At 34.6% G+C, this 19123-nt stretch overlaps 1 protein-coding gene across 2 annotated transcripts in view; it reads left to right on the top strand.

Moving 5' to 3' along the window:
- LOC140447232 (probable E3 ubiquitin-protein ligase HERC1) overlaps window positions 1-19123 on the top strand; it is a 90645-nt gene extending 71522 nt beyond the window's left edge. For both annotated transcript variants that reach the window (XM_072539767.1, XM_072539766.1), the window contains exons 25-33: window positions 2079-2429; window positions 6296-6690; window positions 6936-7312; window positions 7528-7859; window positions 9790-10089; window positions 12133-12371; window positions 13562-13803; window positions 14181-14334; window positions 18770-19123. In XM_072539767.1, coding sequence (XP_072395868.1) covers window positions 2079-2429; window positions 6296-6690; window positions 6936-7312; window positions 7528-7859; window positions 9790-10089; window positions 12133-12371; window positions 13562-13803; window positions 14181-14334; window positions 18770-18976 — 2597 coding nt within the window. In that variant the 3' untranslated portion in view covers window positions 18977-19123. The remainder of the gene's footprint in view (window positions 1-2078; window positions 2430-6295; window positions 6691-6935; window positions 7313-7527; window positions 7860-9789; window positions 10090-12132; window positions 12372-13561; window positions 13804-14180; window positions 14335-18769) is intronic.

Here is a 19123-nt window from a genome sequence, read left to right as displayed (position 1 = left end):
ATTGTATCACAATTATATCAATATATAAATCAGACGTACAACCGGAAGGAAAAGTACTATACGGTGACAGTCTGGGAATGGCTCGCGGCTAGACAAAACAGTGGAGATGGTCGTGCGGTCCACAAAACAAAAAAAATCCGAAGTTATATCAGGGGCGCCAGGTAAATTGGTCCACATCCTTCCCTACGTTACTATTCAATAAACCACCAACTTACCAATAGGTTTACTACTAAAATATTAAGTATAGTATACAACCTGAAAAAATAAAAAAATAAATGAAGTGATTGTCTGAGATCAGGATTAAGTCAATTTTAATAAATAGATTCCCAAGATATTTGAAAACAAATACATATTACAATATTATTTAACTTTACCATAGGCTTAATAAAAAGAATATAAAAATGCGGCTTCTACTTGCCTAACAAAAATTCATTTCTTTTTAATTCTATAAAGTTATTCCTATTTAATTGCACAAAATAAAAGGTAAGACGTATCAAAAGTACCGGACGCTAAGGGGAGTGTGATTCAATACCAACAAAAAAAAATTAACACAATTAGGACACCACGAGAGCTCAAGTGCGTGCACAGAAAATAATATAAAAAAAAATAATAAATCTATCTCAATTATTTAACCCCCCCCCCTTAGACGCAGTTTACAAAATTATAATATGTATGTGTAAATATTTAATTAATAAAATAAACCGCAAATCATCTTTAAAAACTGTAAAGTATTTGTAAATATTAACATAAAAACAAACCGCAAATAATCTTAAAAAAAACTATTGTATCCCGTAAACAAATTAGACGGCGCTTAAATATTCCGTCTAAAATTAATTATCGATCCATACCTCGAACTTTCAATCACATTCATATACTTCACCGCATGGGATCCTAGTTAAAGTTCAGTGTGTCGTCAATCCAAAAATACCATTCACAAAATCCACTGCGACTTAGGATGAACTCCAAAAATACGATTGCCGATGTACATAGACTTGTGTGACAATGTTGAAAAGTTGAAAATTACAGCCAGACAGAAAAAGACGAAGAAGAAGAACCCTGAAACAAGAAAACACTAATTACCATACGTGTCTAAAATAATTATTTGGAAATAAATATATTGATTTTAACACTTTGTGTATCTACCTTTTGGCGATAATGGAACAATACAAAAAAACTTGTCTTTAAACTGGAATGTATAACAACTTATGAAAATATGAATAGCTTTTCAGATATGGGATAAAAAAGTAACTACAACTTTTTAATTAATTAAAAACGAAATGTTCTAACACTCACCCTTCTTAGTCAGATTGGGGGTTTGAAATATCCCAAATTGGATCGAAACGTAGTCGGCTATTTGGACTCGCGATTAAGGCTAATTTCTTGATCTAAATGCAACTCCAGTAGACACGTGTACTGTAGATCCTCTTTTTTTAGCGAGATTGTGGATATTCCCAAAAAACCCTTCCACGAAGGCAGCAAATCCTCTTGAATATCCACACGGTTCGTACTAGTTCAGATCCCACATGGAACAGCAGCAAAAAAACAAAATGCCGTTTTTAATCTATCCCGAACTTTTCAGTACCACGGTCAAACCTAGAATCACTTCCTTTCCGTCGTCTTCCCGAACACTTGACAACTTGGCACACGGAGGTCACCGAATAATACCGAGATTCAAACATTTAAATTCTGTGATCCCAATTCTTTTAAGATAACTCTAGAAAGAACGATCTAAATTAGTTTCTTCATAAAAAGAGGATATTTTCCCCTTAACTTCAGCACAATTTGCCAGACATGACCCCTATTTGAAAACCACTAATTTTATTTTTGCCACCTTGCTTATAATATAGTATAGGCAACCGATCTTACACGTCTTGAATTGTTAAAATTTTAATAAAATAGAGGTGGGACTTTCTACTTTAAATTTGGAACGTAACAATTATAAATAAATCTAGGGATTCTAACTATCTTATCTGTAACTTCAATTTAGTAAAAATCTTTTAACTTACACACGTTGTCCCTTCTTTTATAAATAACCGGCTCTTTTATGTAAACTACTAATTATATGCTTTTTTGACCAGGTAAATGCAAAGCCTATCTGTGGGGTTCAGACCGTCACGGTCAGCTAGCAGAACTAGGCTACAGTGCATCCATTCCTGCACAAGTAGAATCATTTGCGATTGCCAGAAAGATTGTTTGCGGTCAAAACTGTACTTTCGTCATCGAGGCCAACGGAACAGTTTTGGCGTGCGGTGAAGGCAGTTACGGACGACTAGGACAGGGTAATTCAGACGATTTGCATTCGTTGAGCGTTATTTCCAGTTTACAAGGTTTCGTTATTGTGGACTTAGCTACGAGCGTTGGTTCTGATGGACACAGCTTGGCTTTAGCTGAAAGTGGAGAAGTTTTCTCTTGGGGAGACGGTGATTATGGTAAGACAAGTATTTTATCAGTGTATGTTCAATTTAATATACAGAGTGAGCCACTGAAAATAGTCCATCCTGATATTTGGCAATTATCGTTAGGTTTTGTGAAAATGCTGAAACAGATCGATTTTTCAACCACCTCTCCAGTTTCACAACCATTTAAATTTAAATAAGAAATATAATTTGTGTGGCAAATCATAAGAGAGATGGAGTATTAAAGGATCCATGATTTTTCTTTCCATATTAACTTCATTTTTGTAAAAAAGTATTAATTTATTGAATCCTCTTAAAAATTAAATAGAACGCCTTTGTTTCGCTAACAGTTTTTCCCATCGCATTAAAAACTAGATTAAAAAATTCGATTTAATGTAATTGCCTTTAACAGAAAATCCTGGTCCTCCTGGTAGGGGGTTGGGACGTAGGGCCTGCTCCTCTACACCCGTGAAAAAACTTACTGCAAAAAATTCTAAAATCCAGCCTCGGAATACGGACGGGAAAAAACGAAGACGACCTAGCAAACGAACAAGGACTTTGAATATAAATACATGGAATATCCAAGGGTGGAGAACCAAGTCAGACGAAGTCATGGCAGAAGTAAAGAAAATAAAATCAGATATCACGGTTCTTACCGAAACAAAGAAAAAAGGCCAAGGTAGTGAAGACATAGAAGGTTTTATACATATTTATAGTGGAGTAGAGAAAGACAAAAGAGCACAAGCAGGAGTATCAATATTGATAAAAAAAGACTTAAAAGGAAACCTGAAAAGCTGGGAGCAGATCAATGAGAGAATTATTAGAGTATCTATTACGTGGAAAGGGCACGACCTCGAGATTATTGGAATATATGCTCCGTCAGAAAATGCATCAAAAGCAACTAAACAAATATTCTACGAAACCTTATCGGAACTCATTGAAAATATAAATAGCCGCAAAGAAATTGTGTTGTTGGGAGATTTTAACGCTTGGACAGGAACAAAAACAAATGACAAAGTCGTAGGAAAATATGGTGACGCTAAAACAAATGAAAATGGGGAACACTTAATCGAATTCTGTAAACAGCACTCTCTGAAAATCCTAAACGGATTCTACCAACATAAAAACATACATAAGTACACCTGGGTTCAACCAACGAGAAACACAAAGTCAATTATAGATTATGTCATCACAAAACAAGAAACACACATACAAGTTAAAGACATAAGAGTATTAAGAGGACCGGAGTGCGGAACTGACCACTATATGGTAAGATCAAAATGTTACCTACAGTATCGACCTCGGCTACTACATCAAAATGACAACCAACTAGCTCAATCAAAACCCCTGGAATCGAATCTACCTAAATACAATATTGATGCACTGCAAAACGACTCGACATCATTCTTATATAAGCTGCGACTCAGCCAAAAATTGGCAAACCTGATCTACTCCTCAGCCCAGAATACCTATAAAGAGATAATCAATAAAATCAATGAAGCAGCTTACGAAGCGCTCGGCACAATCCAAAAGAACAAAAAGAATACTCCATTGTGGTGGACAAATGACATCGCCAATGCAGTACACAACAAGAAACAAGCATATCAAAAGTGGCTACAAACAAATGATCCAGATGATAGACGAACATATGCAAGATCAAACAGAGAAGTAAAAAATTTAGTAACTAAAGCAAAAAATATTTCCTGGGAAAGTAAATGCGAAGAACTCAACAAATATATAGGGTCAACAAGATCAAGAGAAGCATGGAAAACGGTAAAAAATCTGAGAACAAACAGAAAAGAAACGAGTAGAATAGATTTAATAGAAGAAAGATCTTGGATCGAACACTACTCACAACTTTTGATTGAAACAAGACCTCAATTCACGAACATCAGTTCAACATATGAACTGGAATTCAGTGAAGACGATGAAATAACAGTACAGGAAGTCGAGAATGCAATACAAACTCTAAAAAATCGGAAGTCATGTGGACCACAAGGTATACCAAATGAATTATTAAAACATAGCCCACAAGTATTACGGGAATTACTGGCGTATGTCTTCACCTTATTCTATAATGGACACGACTTACCACCGGAGTGGACAAAAGCACATATTAACAACATCTACAAAAAAGGAGATAGAAAGAATTGTTCAAACTACAGGGGGCTAAGTGTCATAAATTCACTCTCAAGACTGTATGGAAAAATAATAAAAAACAAAATTGAAAAAGAGATGACAGATGTTGAAGAACAGAATGGCTTTCGTGCAGGCAGTATGGACAGTATATTCTCTCTAAAGCAAGTTATCGAGAAAAGATTAGCCCACAACCTTTCAACTCATATAGTCTTTATAGATCTGACAAAGGCATACGATAGTGTACCACTTTCAATGCTTTGGGTAGCAATGGAAAAACAAGGAATAAGCAAAAAAAATATACAAGCAGTACAACAGCTCTACAAAAATATGACGGCAAACATTAAAACTGGAAATAGATTAACTAGAGAAATTCCTATTAGTAAGGGCCTAAAGCAAGGCTGCTGCATAGCACCTACACTCTTCAAAATATATCTAAATGAGGCACTCTCAGTGTGGAGAAGAAAGTGCTGCAATATGGGCATGCCAATCGGAGATGATAGATTGTACACGATACACTTCGCTGACGACCAAGCCATTCTAGCTGAAGACGAGAGTGATGTAGGCTACATGCTTAGAAAACTGGAAGATGAGTATACCAAATGGGGCCTCACAATTAATATACAAAAAACTGAGTACTTAGTTGTAGGAGAAAAACCAGAAAGCCTACAAATCGAAATGGGAACTATAAAACCAACAGACAATTTCAAATACTTGGGAGTCCAAATAACATCAAAAGCAGGAAGTAGCGAAGAAATACACTCCAGGATTGGCCAAGCAAGATCAGCCACCAGACAGCTACATGGACTATTATGGAATAAAAAAATAACAAAAGAAAATAAAAGAAGAATCTATAAAACAGTAATAGAAAGTATTGGGCTGTACGGCGCCGAACTCTGGGAAATAAACCAAAGAAACAAATCAAAAATTAAGGCCATGGAAATGAACTACTGGAGACGATATTGCCAGCTCACTAGACTTGATAGGGTGAGAAACGAAGATATTCGGAGAGAAATAGAAATCGATCTAGACATACTAGACACAATCGAAGCCAAAAGACTTAACTGGTATGGACACCTTCAGAGAATGCCTGAAAATAGATGGCCAAAAAAAATAGAAGAATAGACTCCGCCAACTAGAAGAAAACGAGGTAGACCAAGACGATCCTGGAGAGACGATGTCGACGATGCAATGACCGCCAGAGATTTAACAACTGAAGATTGCTTCGACAGAAAACGCTGGAAATTAGGATGCGAGAAGCGGCGCCAGCTGTAGAAGACTCGCTTGTTATATATGTATATATATATATATATATATATATATATATATATATATATATATATATATATATATATATATATATATATATATATATATATATATATATATATATATATATATATATATATATATATATGTAATTGCCGACGTAATACAAAAAGTAAGACACATTATCTAAACATAGGCGTCACGTTTAATTTTTAAGAGGTCCAAAACTTCCAATGAAGTAATACTTTTGTATTACTGGAAGAATGGAGTTAACATGGAAAGAAAAATCATGAATATCTGAATATTTCATCAAAATGTCTCTCAAACGATGTGCCCACATGGTGTATTCCCTATTCAAAATTAAGGGCCTATTTGTTAAAGTTAACGAATATTACAAAATATTGGGCTGGAATACACTTTTCCAGTCTCGTTTTTGTAAGTATTGAACCGCAGATTTGTAACTAGAGGCATCTCATTATATATTTAATTTTTAGGAAAATTGGGTCATGGGAACAGCGACCGCCAGCGAAGACCACGCCAAATCGAGGTTCTTCAATTCGAAGAAGTTGTGCAAGTGGCGTGCGGCTTCAAACACAGCGCCGTGGTTACACGAGATGGAAAACTCTTCACTTTCGGCAACGGAGATTACGGTAGACTCGGCTTAGGTTCAACGTCTAACAAAAAATTGCCAGAGAGAGTAACCGCTTTAGAGGGATACAAAATTGGGCAAGTAGCTTGTGGACTGAACCACACTGCTTGCTTGTCTGCTGACGGGTTAAGCGTTTGGACGTTTGGTGAGGGTGATTATGGAAAGTTAGGTTTGGGACATGTTATTACAAAGTCGATTCCTCAACTAGTGGAAACCATGTGCAATGTGGGAGTTAAAAAGGTAAATATGCATTTCACATATATAAGGCATGTTTTTATAGTAAGTTCAGCCTTTTTTTTTCTTTTTTTTACATTCTGAGACTCGAGAATAGTTTTAAGAAAATTTGTTAGAATATCACAACGTCGACGATCTACGCAGTAGCATAACACTTGGTAATTTAATTGGAACCAACAATGGATAAAGAGAATTAATTTTGAATTGGTTGCTTTACATTTTTATATATACTAAGCAGTTTCTAATTGCAGGTCGGATGTGGAACTCACCTCACCGTTTTTCTCACTAATTCTGGACACATCTACGTATGTGGTGTCGATAGAGTTCCTTGGCAAACGCATCTTAGAGAACGATCAGATTGTCGGCCTTACCAGCTCACTGGTCTGTCTGAGTATTTCATCGAAGATTTTGCCGTCGGAACCGAACATTGTCTCTTCTTAAGCAGTTGCGGCAAAGTGTTTGGGTGGGGAATGAACACCGAAGGCCAACTGGGATTACCCCATGTTTCCCTCGTCAGAGAACCGGAGGTAATAGGCGAACTTTCCAATAAGGGTATCAAACAAATCTCCACCGGAAGGACCCACAGTGCTGCTTGGACATCGATTCCGCCTCCAGTAAAGTCACCAAGGTTTGCAGATATACATTTTATTACATTTATGAGGGTTAAGAAAGAAGCGACATGTTTTTTAAATTGTTTTTAATAATTAAAATATTGCTGTTACCTTATTTTATGAAAATTTATAGACATTCCAATTTTGTCATAGACGAGAATACACGATTTAAAATATTTTTTATACATACTTAGCTTTGGAAAGTTTAAAAAAATATACATTGTTTTTACAGATACACAAATTGTTTAAGCTTTGGCCTGCCATCAGAAATCCCTCCGCAATACGATCACCTTCAAGGACTGTCTATAAAATCTATTCAATCGAGGTTGAAATTTTTATACAATTTCTCGGATAAACTATATTCTTGTTGGACTTTAATGCCATTGAGTGCTCAACAGAATGATCTACAAATTCCACCTTTGGAGGGACTAGTTTCTCCCAAGCTTAGGACATTATTGGCACCCAGAGTTTACACTTTACCGTTTGTCCGATGCATTGGTAAAACTATGGTGCAAGGAAAGAATTATGGACCGCAAATAACAGTGAGAAGGATATCTCAAGAAGGTAAGATATTATAGTACGGTTGTTACTGCCTAACATGTTTTTTATCATTCATTGCAACACTAAAAGACAGATCCCAACTTATTTAATATATTGACCTTATTAAATAATATATTTTATTAAACTCTTGCTAATGCGGATTTCTTATTCCAATGGACTTAATAGTAAAACAGCAATTTTTAATGAAATATTGCCCAGACACATTCACACTAATATCACAGAACAAAAAATGCATGTGTTGTATTGGTTAGTGATTAGAGTAGTAGTGTCTGGGGGCTCGGGAGCCTAAGACCTCGGAAGCCCTGAAGAAGACATCGAAGAGGATGTCGAAAGCTCGGCGCAATGATAATCGATGCGGTTCAACCCAAAAGAGTCTTGAGTTTAACATTAATTCCTGTAATAGTATTAATCTTAGCTCTAGGTTATATATATATATATATATATATATATATATATATATATATATATATATATATATATATATATATATATATATATATATTGAAATGATTTCAATATGTTAAAAAGGATACAACTTAAATGGATTTTTATATGAGTTTGTTGTTCATGAATTTCATGAAGCCATCACAATGTGGGTTCGACTCTGAAATAAAAGAGAGAAAAAGATTAGTAAATTGTTAAATAAATTAATTTTGACTTACCTGGTATAGTGTTAATAATTTCTGAATAGTATAGTTGCCTAGTGTATAGGTGAATCGTCTAAACCTTAAAAAGAACAAAAAAAGAAGAATTCTTAAAAAATATTTAAACATAAAAATTTTAAAAAACGTCAGAAAATAAACTGTCAAGCAAGTCTGTGGGAGCTAATTTAATAGGGGTTTTGTTAAATAAGAAATTACAATGATGTGGAGATGAAAAGAATAAATTGTATTAGCATTGTAATAGAATAAGTTTTATATCTGAACATTTTTTTTATAAATTCCCAAATTAGATGTGATTAAAGTGATTATGAGAAATTAATGTGGATTGACAAATGTGTCAGAACAGGACAGTTTTATGGTTTAAAAAAAATAGAAGACGAAAAGAAAAAGAACGTTGGTTGCTGTTAGCAAAGGATAATAGGTTTTTTGGGGAGGCCGACGAGGATTTTTCGACGAAGGGGAGCCCTGAAACTGTGGAATAGGTCGGGAGTGTTTTTTAACTCGTCTAATTAGAATTTTAGTTTTTCCACAGTTTCCACAGCAGAGATATCCAGAATTTGTTCCAGAGAGTAAGAGAAACAATTTGACTTATAAATTATTATTGGAGTACAGAAATGTCATTTAAATTGAGAAAATTAAAATTCATGAATTAACATAATTGCGATAGGCCTTAAAAAATTGAAAATATTAATGATCATTAAATTAAAAATAGAATAGTACGTACCTTAACTTCCGAAGAGAGGATTGATATTCCAGTTTCACCGATTATTTTGCGAGTAGTTAGTTTTCTTTAAATAAATCAGAACTGTTTTAAAGTGAGGTTGGATAATAATTTTGGGGATCATTTGAAATTTTGATTATATTTGAATGCAAGTTAAAAGTCAGCGGAATAAAGTGTTCATTTTCTTTTTCCTTATAGTTCATTTAAACACTTTATAAAGTTGCAATATTTATTTAGTTTTTAGGTACTTGTAGAGAGTCTCCACATTTTGTAATAAAATTTTATTGTCACGACACTAAACCACATTAAGATTTATACGATTCCTATTTTTGTAAATTTTTAAAGGCAACCCAAGTTGCAGACGAATTTTACTGTTTATATTAAATTTGTTCAATATTAATAAATAACGTGCTTCATTTGGGTTAATTTATCAAAAGTCTAAAGTATATATATATATATATATATATATATATATATATATATATATATATAGGTGGATACCGCTGTATATAAATATATGTTTGTGTCTAATACACATCTAAATTTTTAGGTCGCAAATGTAAACCAATATTTGTTCAAATAGCTAAACAAGTCGTCGATATAATGCCAAACGAAATGAGACTGCCATCTAGAGCGTGGAAGGTAAAATTAGTTGGGGAAGGCGCCGATGATGCAGGAGGTGTTTTTGACGATACCATTACGGAGATGTGCCAGGAAATTACCTCTGGAGTTGTTCCGTTACTAATACCTACCCCAAATGCTGTAAATGACGAGGGATATAATAGGGATAAATTTCTCCTCAATCCTCATCTGAATTCTCCACAAAATATGTCGTGGTTTAAGTTTTTAGGTAAGATTTTACGCACTTAAAAATTTCACTTTCAAACATAAAATTTATCACAGATGGTAATATTTGACATAGTAGATACAATTTTTCTTGAGAGTTCCTTTCTTCGGACTAATATTTTAACTATTTAATAACCGTGGAAGAAAACTAACTAAAGCTTTTTTAGGGAACTAAAGTTCTGAACTAAATTTACATAAAACTCGCTGACCCGATAAACATTGTCTTGTCTTAGCTATATGAGTCAGAAAATAGTAGAATCCGGCCAGTTTTCGGGAAACCAATATATAAGTGTCAATTTGACTTTGCCACAATGGCCCACTTTGATTGCCGTAAACGAATACGATTTAATAAAATCGTTTTTTGTCTCTTGAGCTATTCGAAATTTGCAAAAGTTTACGATTTCAGCAAAAACTTAGCTTTCGTTTTGATGAATTGAAAAGCCATATACGGAGTGTCCCAAAAGTCTGGAAACGACCAATTATCTCGTAAATTGCTAGTTATAATTGTATAAAATTTGAGGTACACCTATTTTGGGATAAGGAGATTCCGTATTTGATATTTGCAATGTTGCCAAATTTGCCGTTTCTCTTATATTATTAGTAACTTTGGTTTTTCAAATTCATCACCCTGAATATTCAGTCATTATTGGAATCTCCTATTCAATACGAATTCAACCACATGTAACACTTATGATTTTAAATACATAAAACAGAAGTCTGGCAACGCCTAATTGTCTCAATAAATTTTTGAATATTAACTATTTTCAACTACTTTAAAACGTAACAATTGATAGATTACAACATCTTTAACATAATGGTTATTTTATCAAGTGTTCAAAATGTGCTCCATTTGTGGGTTGACAGTACCCTAATCAATGGTAGAATGCTTCTACCACATTTCTCCATGATTGTCTAGAAATTATTCGAGATTCATCGATAATTCTTTGCCTTAGCTCTGCAAGACTTGCTGGTTTAGTTTTGTAAACTGAATTTTTCAATATCCCCAATAAAAATAATCTTTAGGATTGAAATCAGGTGAACATGGAGGCCATTCAATTCTGCCTCGTTTACCAATCCATCGTCCGGGAAATATCTCATCTAAATAACGCCGAACATTTACACCAAAATTAGCTGGAGCTCCATCTTGCTGAAACCATATCTGATTAAAATTGGCCCCAATCAAGTTTCTCAGTGCAGGTACAATTTCATTTCTAAGTAACATTTCGTAACTATCTGACGTTAAATTTCCTTCGATAAAAAATGGCTAAATTAACTGAGTACCTACTATACCTGACCATACATTTAATTTGTGTGGTCTTTGAGTATGGTTTTCACGCATCCAGTGTGGATTTACGTCACTCCAGTACCTTAAATTGTGTCGATTTACACTTCCACACAGTGTAAAGGTTGCTTCATCGGAAAAACATATTCTGTTAACGAAATTTTCATTTCAATTTTATCCATCATTACCTCAGTAAACTATAATCTACGATCGAAGTCTTCACTTAATTCTTGCAATAAGTTAATTTTGTATGGTTTAAATTTATTCTTACGTAATACAAATAAGACTGAAGAACGACCTAAATCTTGTACTAGTGCAACCCTGCGTGAGAATGTATGTGGATCTTCAACAAAACTTTGCATTATATCTAAAGTTTTGTTGTCATTCATAACTCTTTTCGGTCTACCTGATCGGTATATATCTTTTACTTCTCCAGATTCCTCAAATCGCTTTACAGTTTTTTGTACCGTCGCCTTACGAATAGGAGAACGGTTTGGGAAAGTATCATTGAACAAGTTGGCTACTTCGCAAAAAAATCTTTTTCTGTCACCGTACCCTCTCATCATTAGAATAATAATTTGTTCTTTTTAGTTAAGAGCCATTTTAGAGAAACAATTTATCTTGCAGAATAAGATTGCAAGATAGTCTGGTTTCCAGACTTTTCAGCCACTCTGTATATATGGCTCAAGAGCACATATATAAGAGCATATAATAGATATATATATATATATATATATATATATAATTAATGATTAAATTTTTAAGGTATATTATTTGGTGTGGCAATCCGCACTAGAAAACCATTAGCTCTACCTATAGCACCAATGATATGGAAACTGATAGTTGGGGAGCCTTTAACCGTGGAAGATTTAGAGGATACAGATTGTATGTACATCCAAAGCCTTAGAAGTATTCGTGATATTCACCTTTCTGGTGTGACTGCCGAATATTTTCACGATATAATTCCGTTGGAATGCTTTGAGGGCAGGAGTTGTACAGGGAAGGTAAGTTGATGTAGTAGTAAAAATAAACGGTATAGTTAAATGACTAACTGATACTTCTCTTTCTATATGTCCTGTATGATGTAAACCTTTAATTTCCAGACATTTCACTTCAAACTCTTCTTTTGCTGTTTCGTATTTTTCTTTTTATTTCTTTCTGTATGTTGCTGTATTTTTGAGGATCTCGGTTTTTAAATTTCCTTCTTTATACCTTTTTTTCTTCCTACACTGCATGCGTCATGTGTTCAGGATACTCGTAAGCAGTTTCAATAAAAAATTTAATAAAAAAATCCTTTATAAAAAGGTATATTTATTTAAAAGAACCCTTTAGGGCTACATCACAGAACGTTTTTGTAATATATATTCCCTCATCAGTACTGTTACTATAAAAAATAGGTAAAAAATAGATTTACTTCATGGCAACGCAAAAATCCCAACTGGGGTTGCTGGCCCTGAGATGTTGTCCCTATATGGACCTTAGGTAGCAACCCTAGTTACGTATAATATAATTTAATAATATTTAAAGGGTTTTTACCCAGATATTCAGTGGTGTCACAGTGTATTTACCTACTAACAGCGCTGATGATGGAATAATTCATTTCGAAAACGTTCTGTAATATAGTCCGAAGGGGTTCTTTTTAAATAAATATACAATCTTATAAAGCATTTTTAAATTAAAATTTTTGTGATTTATGGTATTCAGCTGACTACAGGAAATTCATTTTCCTTGTGGATTAGTTTCAATAATTTTTTATTTTTTCTTCTCTTTTGTTCCTTTTCTCTCTCTCACTCTCTCTCTCTCTCTCTCTCTCTCTCTCTCTCTCTCTCTCTGAAATCGAGGTTCGGTCATTTTTTAGGTTAGTTTACTTAAGTGGTTTTTTTGAGTTTCTCAGGAATCGTTCACTAGCAAAATTCGTGGATACGTTCAAACTGATTCACTGCTAGAGGGCTTTCATTCGACAAATACATTGTGTGGCAACTATGTTTTATTTTACTATAAGTATAGTTTAATTCCAACAGCGCGCAAGATAGATTTTCGAGAAGGCTTACGTCAGCAGTGAACGACTATGGGGTGATGATGATACTTTAATTTGTGCTCTGCTGTATAAAGATATGAACAAATAAAGTTTGTGTGTTGACATATTTTTGATAAATTGTTTTAAAAATATTTATAAAACTTTAATATATTTTAGGTTGTTCCGATAGTACACGGTGGTCGCAACATTCCATTGACGTTCGAAAATAGAACGCAATACTACGAGCAGGCTGTGAAATTTAGAATGCAAGAATTTGACATGCAAATAGCCGCCATTCGAGAAGGAATGGCGGGCATAATACCGGTTCCGCTTCTGTCTTTAGTCACTGCCGATTATATGGAACAATTGGTATGCGGCATGTCTCACATTTCGATTTCTATTTTGAAAAAAATTGTTAGGTAAGAAAAAAAATAACAACTTCATTTTTTTATAACCTTTGTTTGTCAGTGGTATTATATTTATATTATTTATATGTTGTCACAACTGTAAGCATTTGCGATGCTTACAACCATCTTACTTTTCACTTATCCACATCATTGACGAAGCATACACAATAAAAATGACCCCTGTAAGTGCCGGCAAGAATTTACATTCTTACATTGTAACATTGTTGCCGATAACTCTTAGTTTAATTTGTAGATGAGTCACCTTCAATTGAAAATTGTTATAGTATAGAATTTGACTAGATTTTATCTACCAGTGTATTAAAAAATTTTATTATGAAGATAATATTTTTGCTGAGGAAAATGAACTTATATTTGATTGATTGTTTTAGATATCGTGAATTAGACGAAAATCATCAACTAGTGCAATGGCTGTGGAATATTTTAGAAAACTTTACAGATAATGAAAGAGTTTTATTTATGCGTTTTGTATCTGGTAGATCAAGACTACCAGCTAATTTGGCCGATTTATCTCAGAGGTTCCAGGTAAATATTTATATTTCTCAGAAGATGGCGTAGTTACGTCCGTATATAGTTATTTTGATAACTATTGTCTAGGACGGGAGAGATTTTTGTTTTGGTTCAGAGCAGTGACTATACCGTTCTGACGAGACCTAAGGAGGTCGAAATACGTATCAGCGGTTGTCGCTGCACTGTATCAAAACAAAAATCTAATACCGTCATTCTGTTTTATTATTTACTTCGTTTGAAGTACCATAAACTGAATCACTACGAATTTTGACCAGGATGAACGGCATGTGGAATGCAATTTTAGATTCCCTTGCCGAGTAATTTATCCAGCTGTTTGTTTCGCAAATTTTAAGAAACACAGTGGTAAAAATTTGAATTCGGTTTCGCTAGGTAGAAATCGTTTGATTTCTCTTTTTGTTTTATTTATATTTCTACTTGCAACGCTAATTATGATGAACTTTCGTCGCGCAGGTTTGATAACAACTCGTTTTACAGACGTTGGTTAAGTATTCATATAAATAAAACAGTGACAGGCATAAATCTGTCTGAATAGTAGATAGTGCTAAGCAAAACAAACAGTAACTAGTTCTTGTAGATACCTAAGGTACTAGTACCTAGGTAACTCTATGCGAAAATACGTCATTTCGCACACCTCACCATAATTGGCGTTTTTTTTTTTTTTCGGAAACCGTTCTTTTTTTTTTGTTCTCTCTGGCTCAGGTTTTAGTGTTAACGACTACTTACGTAACCGGGACCGATGTCTTTACGTGCCCTCCGAAATATGGCTGTTCAGTTAAATTAGAAATTGAAAAATTTCTGATGTGTGCTAGGATCGAACCTGGGCTGTCCCGATTAGTAAGCCAGTATCAACTCACTAGGCTACCACATAATTGGCGTTTATTATACATATTGTTACGACAGCCCCGTGAGATTTATTTCATATAGAAAAAGTCCCGTGACGAAAAAGAAGAAGTATTAAAAATGTCTAGAATAGTCGAAATGTTATCAAAAAATCCCGAGCTGTCTAGTAATGTCAAAAAAATTATATAAACAGAGGTTGTTGACAGTTTGAATAACAGTAGTTGTAATTCAGTTTATAGTTGTATTTTGTTAAATGGTAGTAAACGAGTTGGTGTTTAAATAAATTGATTTTAAAGTAGTGCAACAATATGAATTAAATTGTTGTTCATCATCATCATCATCATTCTGCTTTACAACCCTGCGTGAGTATATCGCCTTTCTCCGCCAAGCACGTATTCTCATATTTCTCATGTCTTCATCGATGTTATCAAGGAACCTTACTCTGGGTCTTCTTCTTCTTCTCTGACCAATGGTTTAGTCAGAGAACTATCTCAAGGAGCTATCAAGGAGCGTTTTTCTACACTGCGCGTCAAGAAAAAGAGCCACCTAAAATTTTTGTCATTTTTTAATTTTTACGAATCATACCACCAAGTGATTGTCATTAGATGTTTGTGTAATGTTTAAGAATATGTTCTAAAGCAGTATGCCACCATTTTTTAACGAACAAATGTCAAAAAATAACTTCTTGCAAAATGATTTTATTGAAAAATAAAAAAAAATTAACATACTTTTTTCTGTTTTCTTTATAAAATTACAATTAAGTCGTGATTATTAATACTGTGCATTACCACCTCTATTGTGAATTACACTGCTCATTCGATTTGGCATTGAATTTATCAAATTCTGGATGTCGTTTTGAAGAAAAGCTTCCTCAAAAAAATCTGCTCACGATTTATTGGAGCATGTATTCTGTTTCTTACCCTTCGTTTGAGTTGGTCTCAAAAATGTTCAATCGGGTTCAAATCTGGACTTTGAGCCGGCCAGTTCATTTATGGCACACCGACAGTTCCCAGATATTGCGTTACCATCCTGGCTACGTGTGGCCGCGCGTTGTCTTGCATAAAAATAAAGTTTTCGCCGACAATCAGTACGGCCCTCGAATGAAATCATCATCATCATCATCAGTGGCGTTACAGCTCTTTATGAGCCAAAGCCTTCTTCAGAACAATCCTCCATTCGCCCCTGTCTCTGGCAACTCTTCTCCATGCTCTAATTCCGATAGACTTCAAATCATTTTCTAGGTTGTCTTGGTACCTAAGTCTCGGTCTTCCTCTTCTTCGTTGTCCGATCGGCCCTCTTCGGTCAAAAACTTTTCTGACTATGGCATCTTCCTCTCGTCTGATTACATGACCTATCCATCTGAGGCGTGCTACCTTAATGAATTTTACAACGTCAGGTTCTCCAAATCTTCTATACAACTCAAAATTGTAACACCTGCTCCACAAACCTTGTTCTTTTATGCCTCCATATATTCGTCTTAGTATTTTTCGCTCAAAACGTTTGAGCAATTCTTGGTCATTCTGTGTTAGTGTCCAAGTTTCTGAACCATATGTTAGCACTGGTCTTATTAGTGTTTTGTATACGGTCAGGTAGCACCTTAATGAATTTTACAACGTCAGGTTCTCCAAATCTTCTATACAACTCAAAATTGTAACACCTGCGCCACAAACCTTGTTCTTTTATGCCTCCATATATTCGTCTTAGGATTTTTCGCTCAAAACGTTTGAGCAATTCTTGGTCATTCTGTGTTAGTGTCCAAGTTTCTGAACCATATGTTAGCACTGGTCTTATTAGTGTTTTGTATACAGTCAGTTTAATTTTTCTATGCATTTTAGAGACCATCTGTCTTCTTAAGCCATAGTAACACTTATTGGCCATGACACAAGTATATTAAGCCATATAACACTATTCTTCTTCCTCGAATGAAATGCCTGGCCAAAACATTACCGAACCTCCTCCAAAAGCAACACGTACTCGTCGAACACAAGTTGTATATTCGTTCCCCACCTCTTCTGTATGTTTTGATGCAACCATCTGAGCCATAAAGAACCACCCTGGACTCATCACTAAACAAAACATTTTTCCAATTTTCTATCGTCTAACGCTCGTGGTCTTTAGTTCTGCTGTTAACAAAGGTCCTGTTGCTGGACAGCGAGCCCTTAGACCAAATTCCCTCAACCTTCTTCTCACGGTAGAAGTCCACCCATGAGCATTTTGAAAACGGTTTTGGATTGATCTAGCTGTAAAGAAGATTTTGCAAAGAAGTGCGTTGTAAAGAATGGTCTTCTCTGGCCGTCGTGATTCTTCTCGGGCCTGATCCTGGTCGCCGTTCGTGAGATCCAGTCTCTACGAATCGTTGGTAAATTTTTGGACCATACAACGACTGACTCTAAACTGTCTGGCCACTTCTCTTTAACTCATTCCATTATTAATCAAAGTAACAATTTTAACAGATCTAACAAATCTCTCAGCCATAGTTTTAAATTTAAAAATTGAACAGGTTTACTCTTCGAACAATTGTACACTAGTGAAAGGTTTTTGAAAAACAGAATAGCCATATTCCAAGAAAAATAAGGTACAAACAACAAGTGCATTATCCGAAGATGTAAAACTTCTGCAAACTTATTACCCTTAATTGACCTGGCGGCACCGTTTGTTGGTGCCTAAAACTCGCTAAAAGTGTCTGTATTATGGAAAATTCTTACTCATCTTGAATAAGATTTAGTAACGTGGCAGCCCGTTTAAAATTTCTGTTTTGTCCTGTACATGAATCTGAATAGAGTTACGTGGTTATGATTTTTAGCATGTTTTCTCAGATGCATGGTCAATATTGAAGATATTTCCTGAGATCCTCTACCACCATCTGTTTCGTCCCACACATACATAAAGCCGTTGTTTTTGGTGAAGGAATGAATTCTTAGGTTATAGACATACATATTTATTTTGTAACATTCAATGGATGTAGACAATTTCGGGTATGGCAGTGCTTTTTGGAGATCAAAACTAGCAACAGTGTTCATCTGATGCGTTATCACTGTACGATTTTAGTACATCTCGAGCTTGTTTTGCTTTTGCTAGGTGAACATTTATTTTGCTCAACAATAAGTGAATTGGATGTCTCAGGTTCAGTTGCTGCAGCTATTTTTAAGGACAGTTGATCAAATTTGGCTAATTCCGATTCTGCAGACGAGTGTTGTTCTGGAGGTATATTATCAGTTGATCATGCAGATAAATTACTAATGTCGTTATTTGAATCCATTTTTAATCATAAACGATCTCGATAAATACACTAAGCACAATCTGACTACTCAATTGGACTTAATCCACTCTGTGCCGAAATAATATGACACATTGTTCAGAGACATACCTAGTAAATTAACGCCATCTGTTTATTATTGCTGTAACTTTGGACGTGGTTTGTTATAGCTCCGAAAAGATTTCTATTTGTAGAACATATATACACCGCTAACTTAATTTTCGTAAAAAGTGGACTTAATCCACTATGGTTGTAAACGCCTCATATATATACATTAGTGTATGTTTGTGTCGTTTATTTTAATGCACTTGCTAAAATTAAAACTATTTTTAGGTCATGAAGGTGGATAAAGCACCAAACGGTTTACCAACAGCGCAAACATGCTTCTTTCAACTTCGTTTGCCCCCATACAATAGCCAAGAAATAATGGCTGAGAAGTTGAGGTACTCTATTAATAACTGTAAGTCCATCGATATGGACAATTACATGCTGGCCAGAAACACTGATCAAGGAATCGGCTCTGATGATGAATGGAACTGAAAGATGTGACATTTTATATAAGGCTGAATTTGATAGTTACTATATAATACATGGTTATCAAAGTTATTTATTGGATTTTGTTTTGATTTCAAATGCATTTGTCCCATTTACTTTCAATAAAATGGATTAAATGTTTTATTTATCCTA

The sequence above is a fragment of the Diabrotica undecimpunctata genome, chromosome 8 (genome assembly GCF_040954645.1).
Source record: "Diabrotica undecimpunctata isolate CICGRU chromosome 8, icDiaUnde3, whole genome shotgun sequence".
Lineage (NCBI taxonomy): Eukaryota > Metazoa > Arthropoda > Insecta > Coleoptera > Chrysomelidae > Diabrotica > Diabrotica undecimpunctata.
This window is presented reverse-complemented; position numbering and strand designations above follow the sequence as displayed.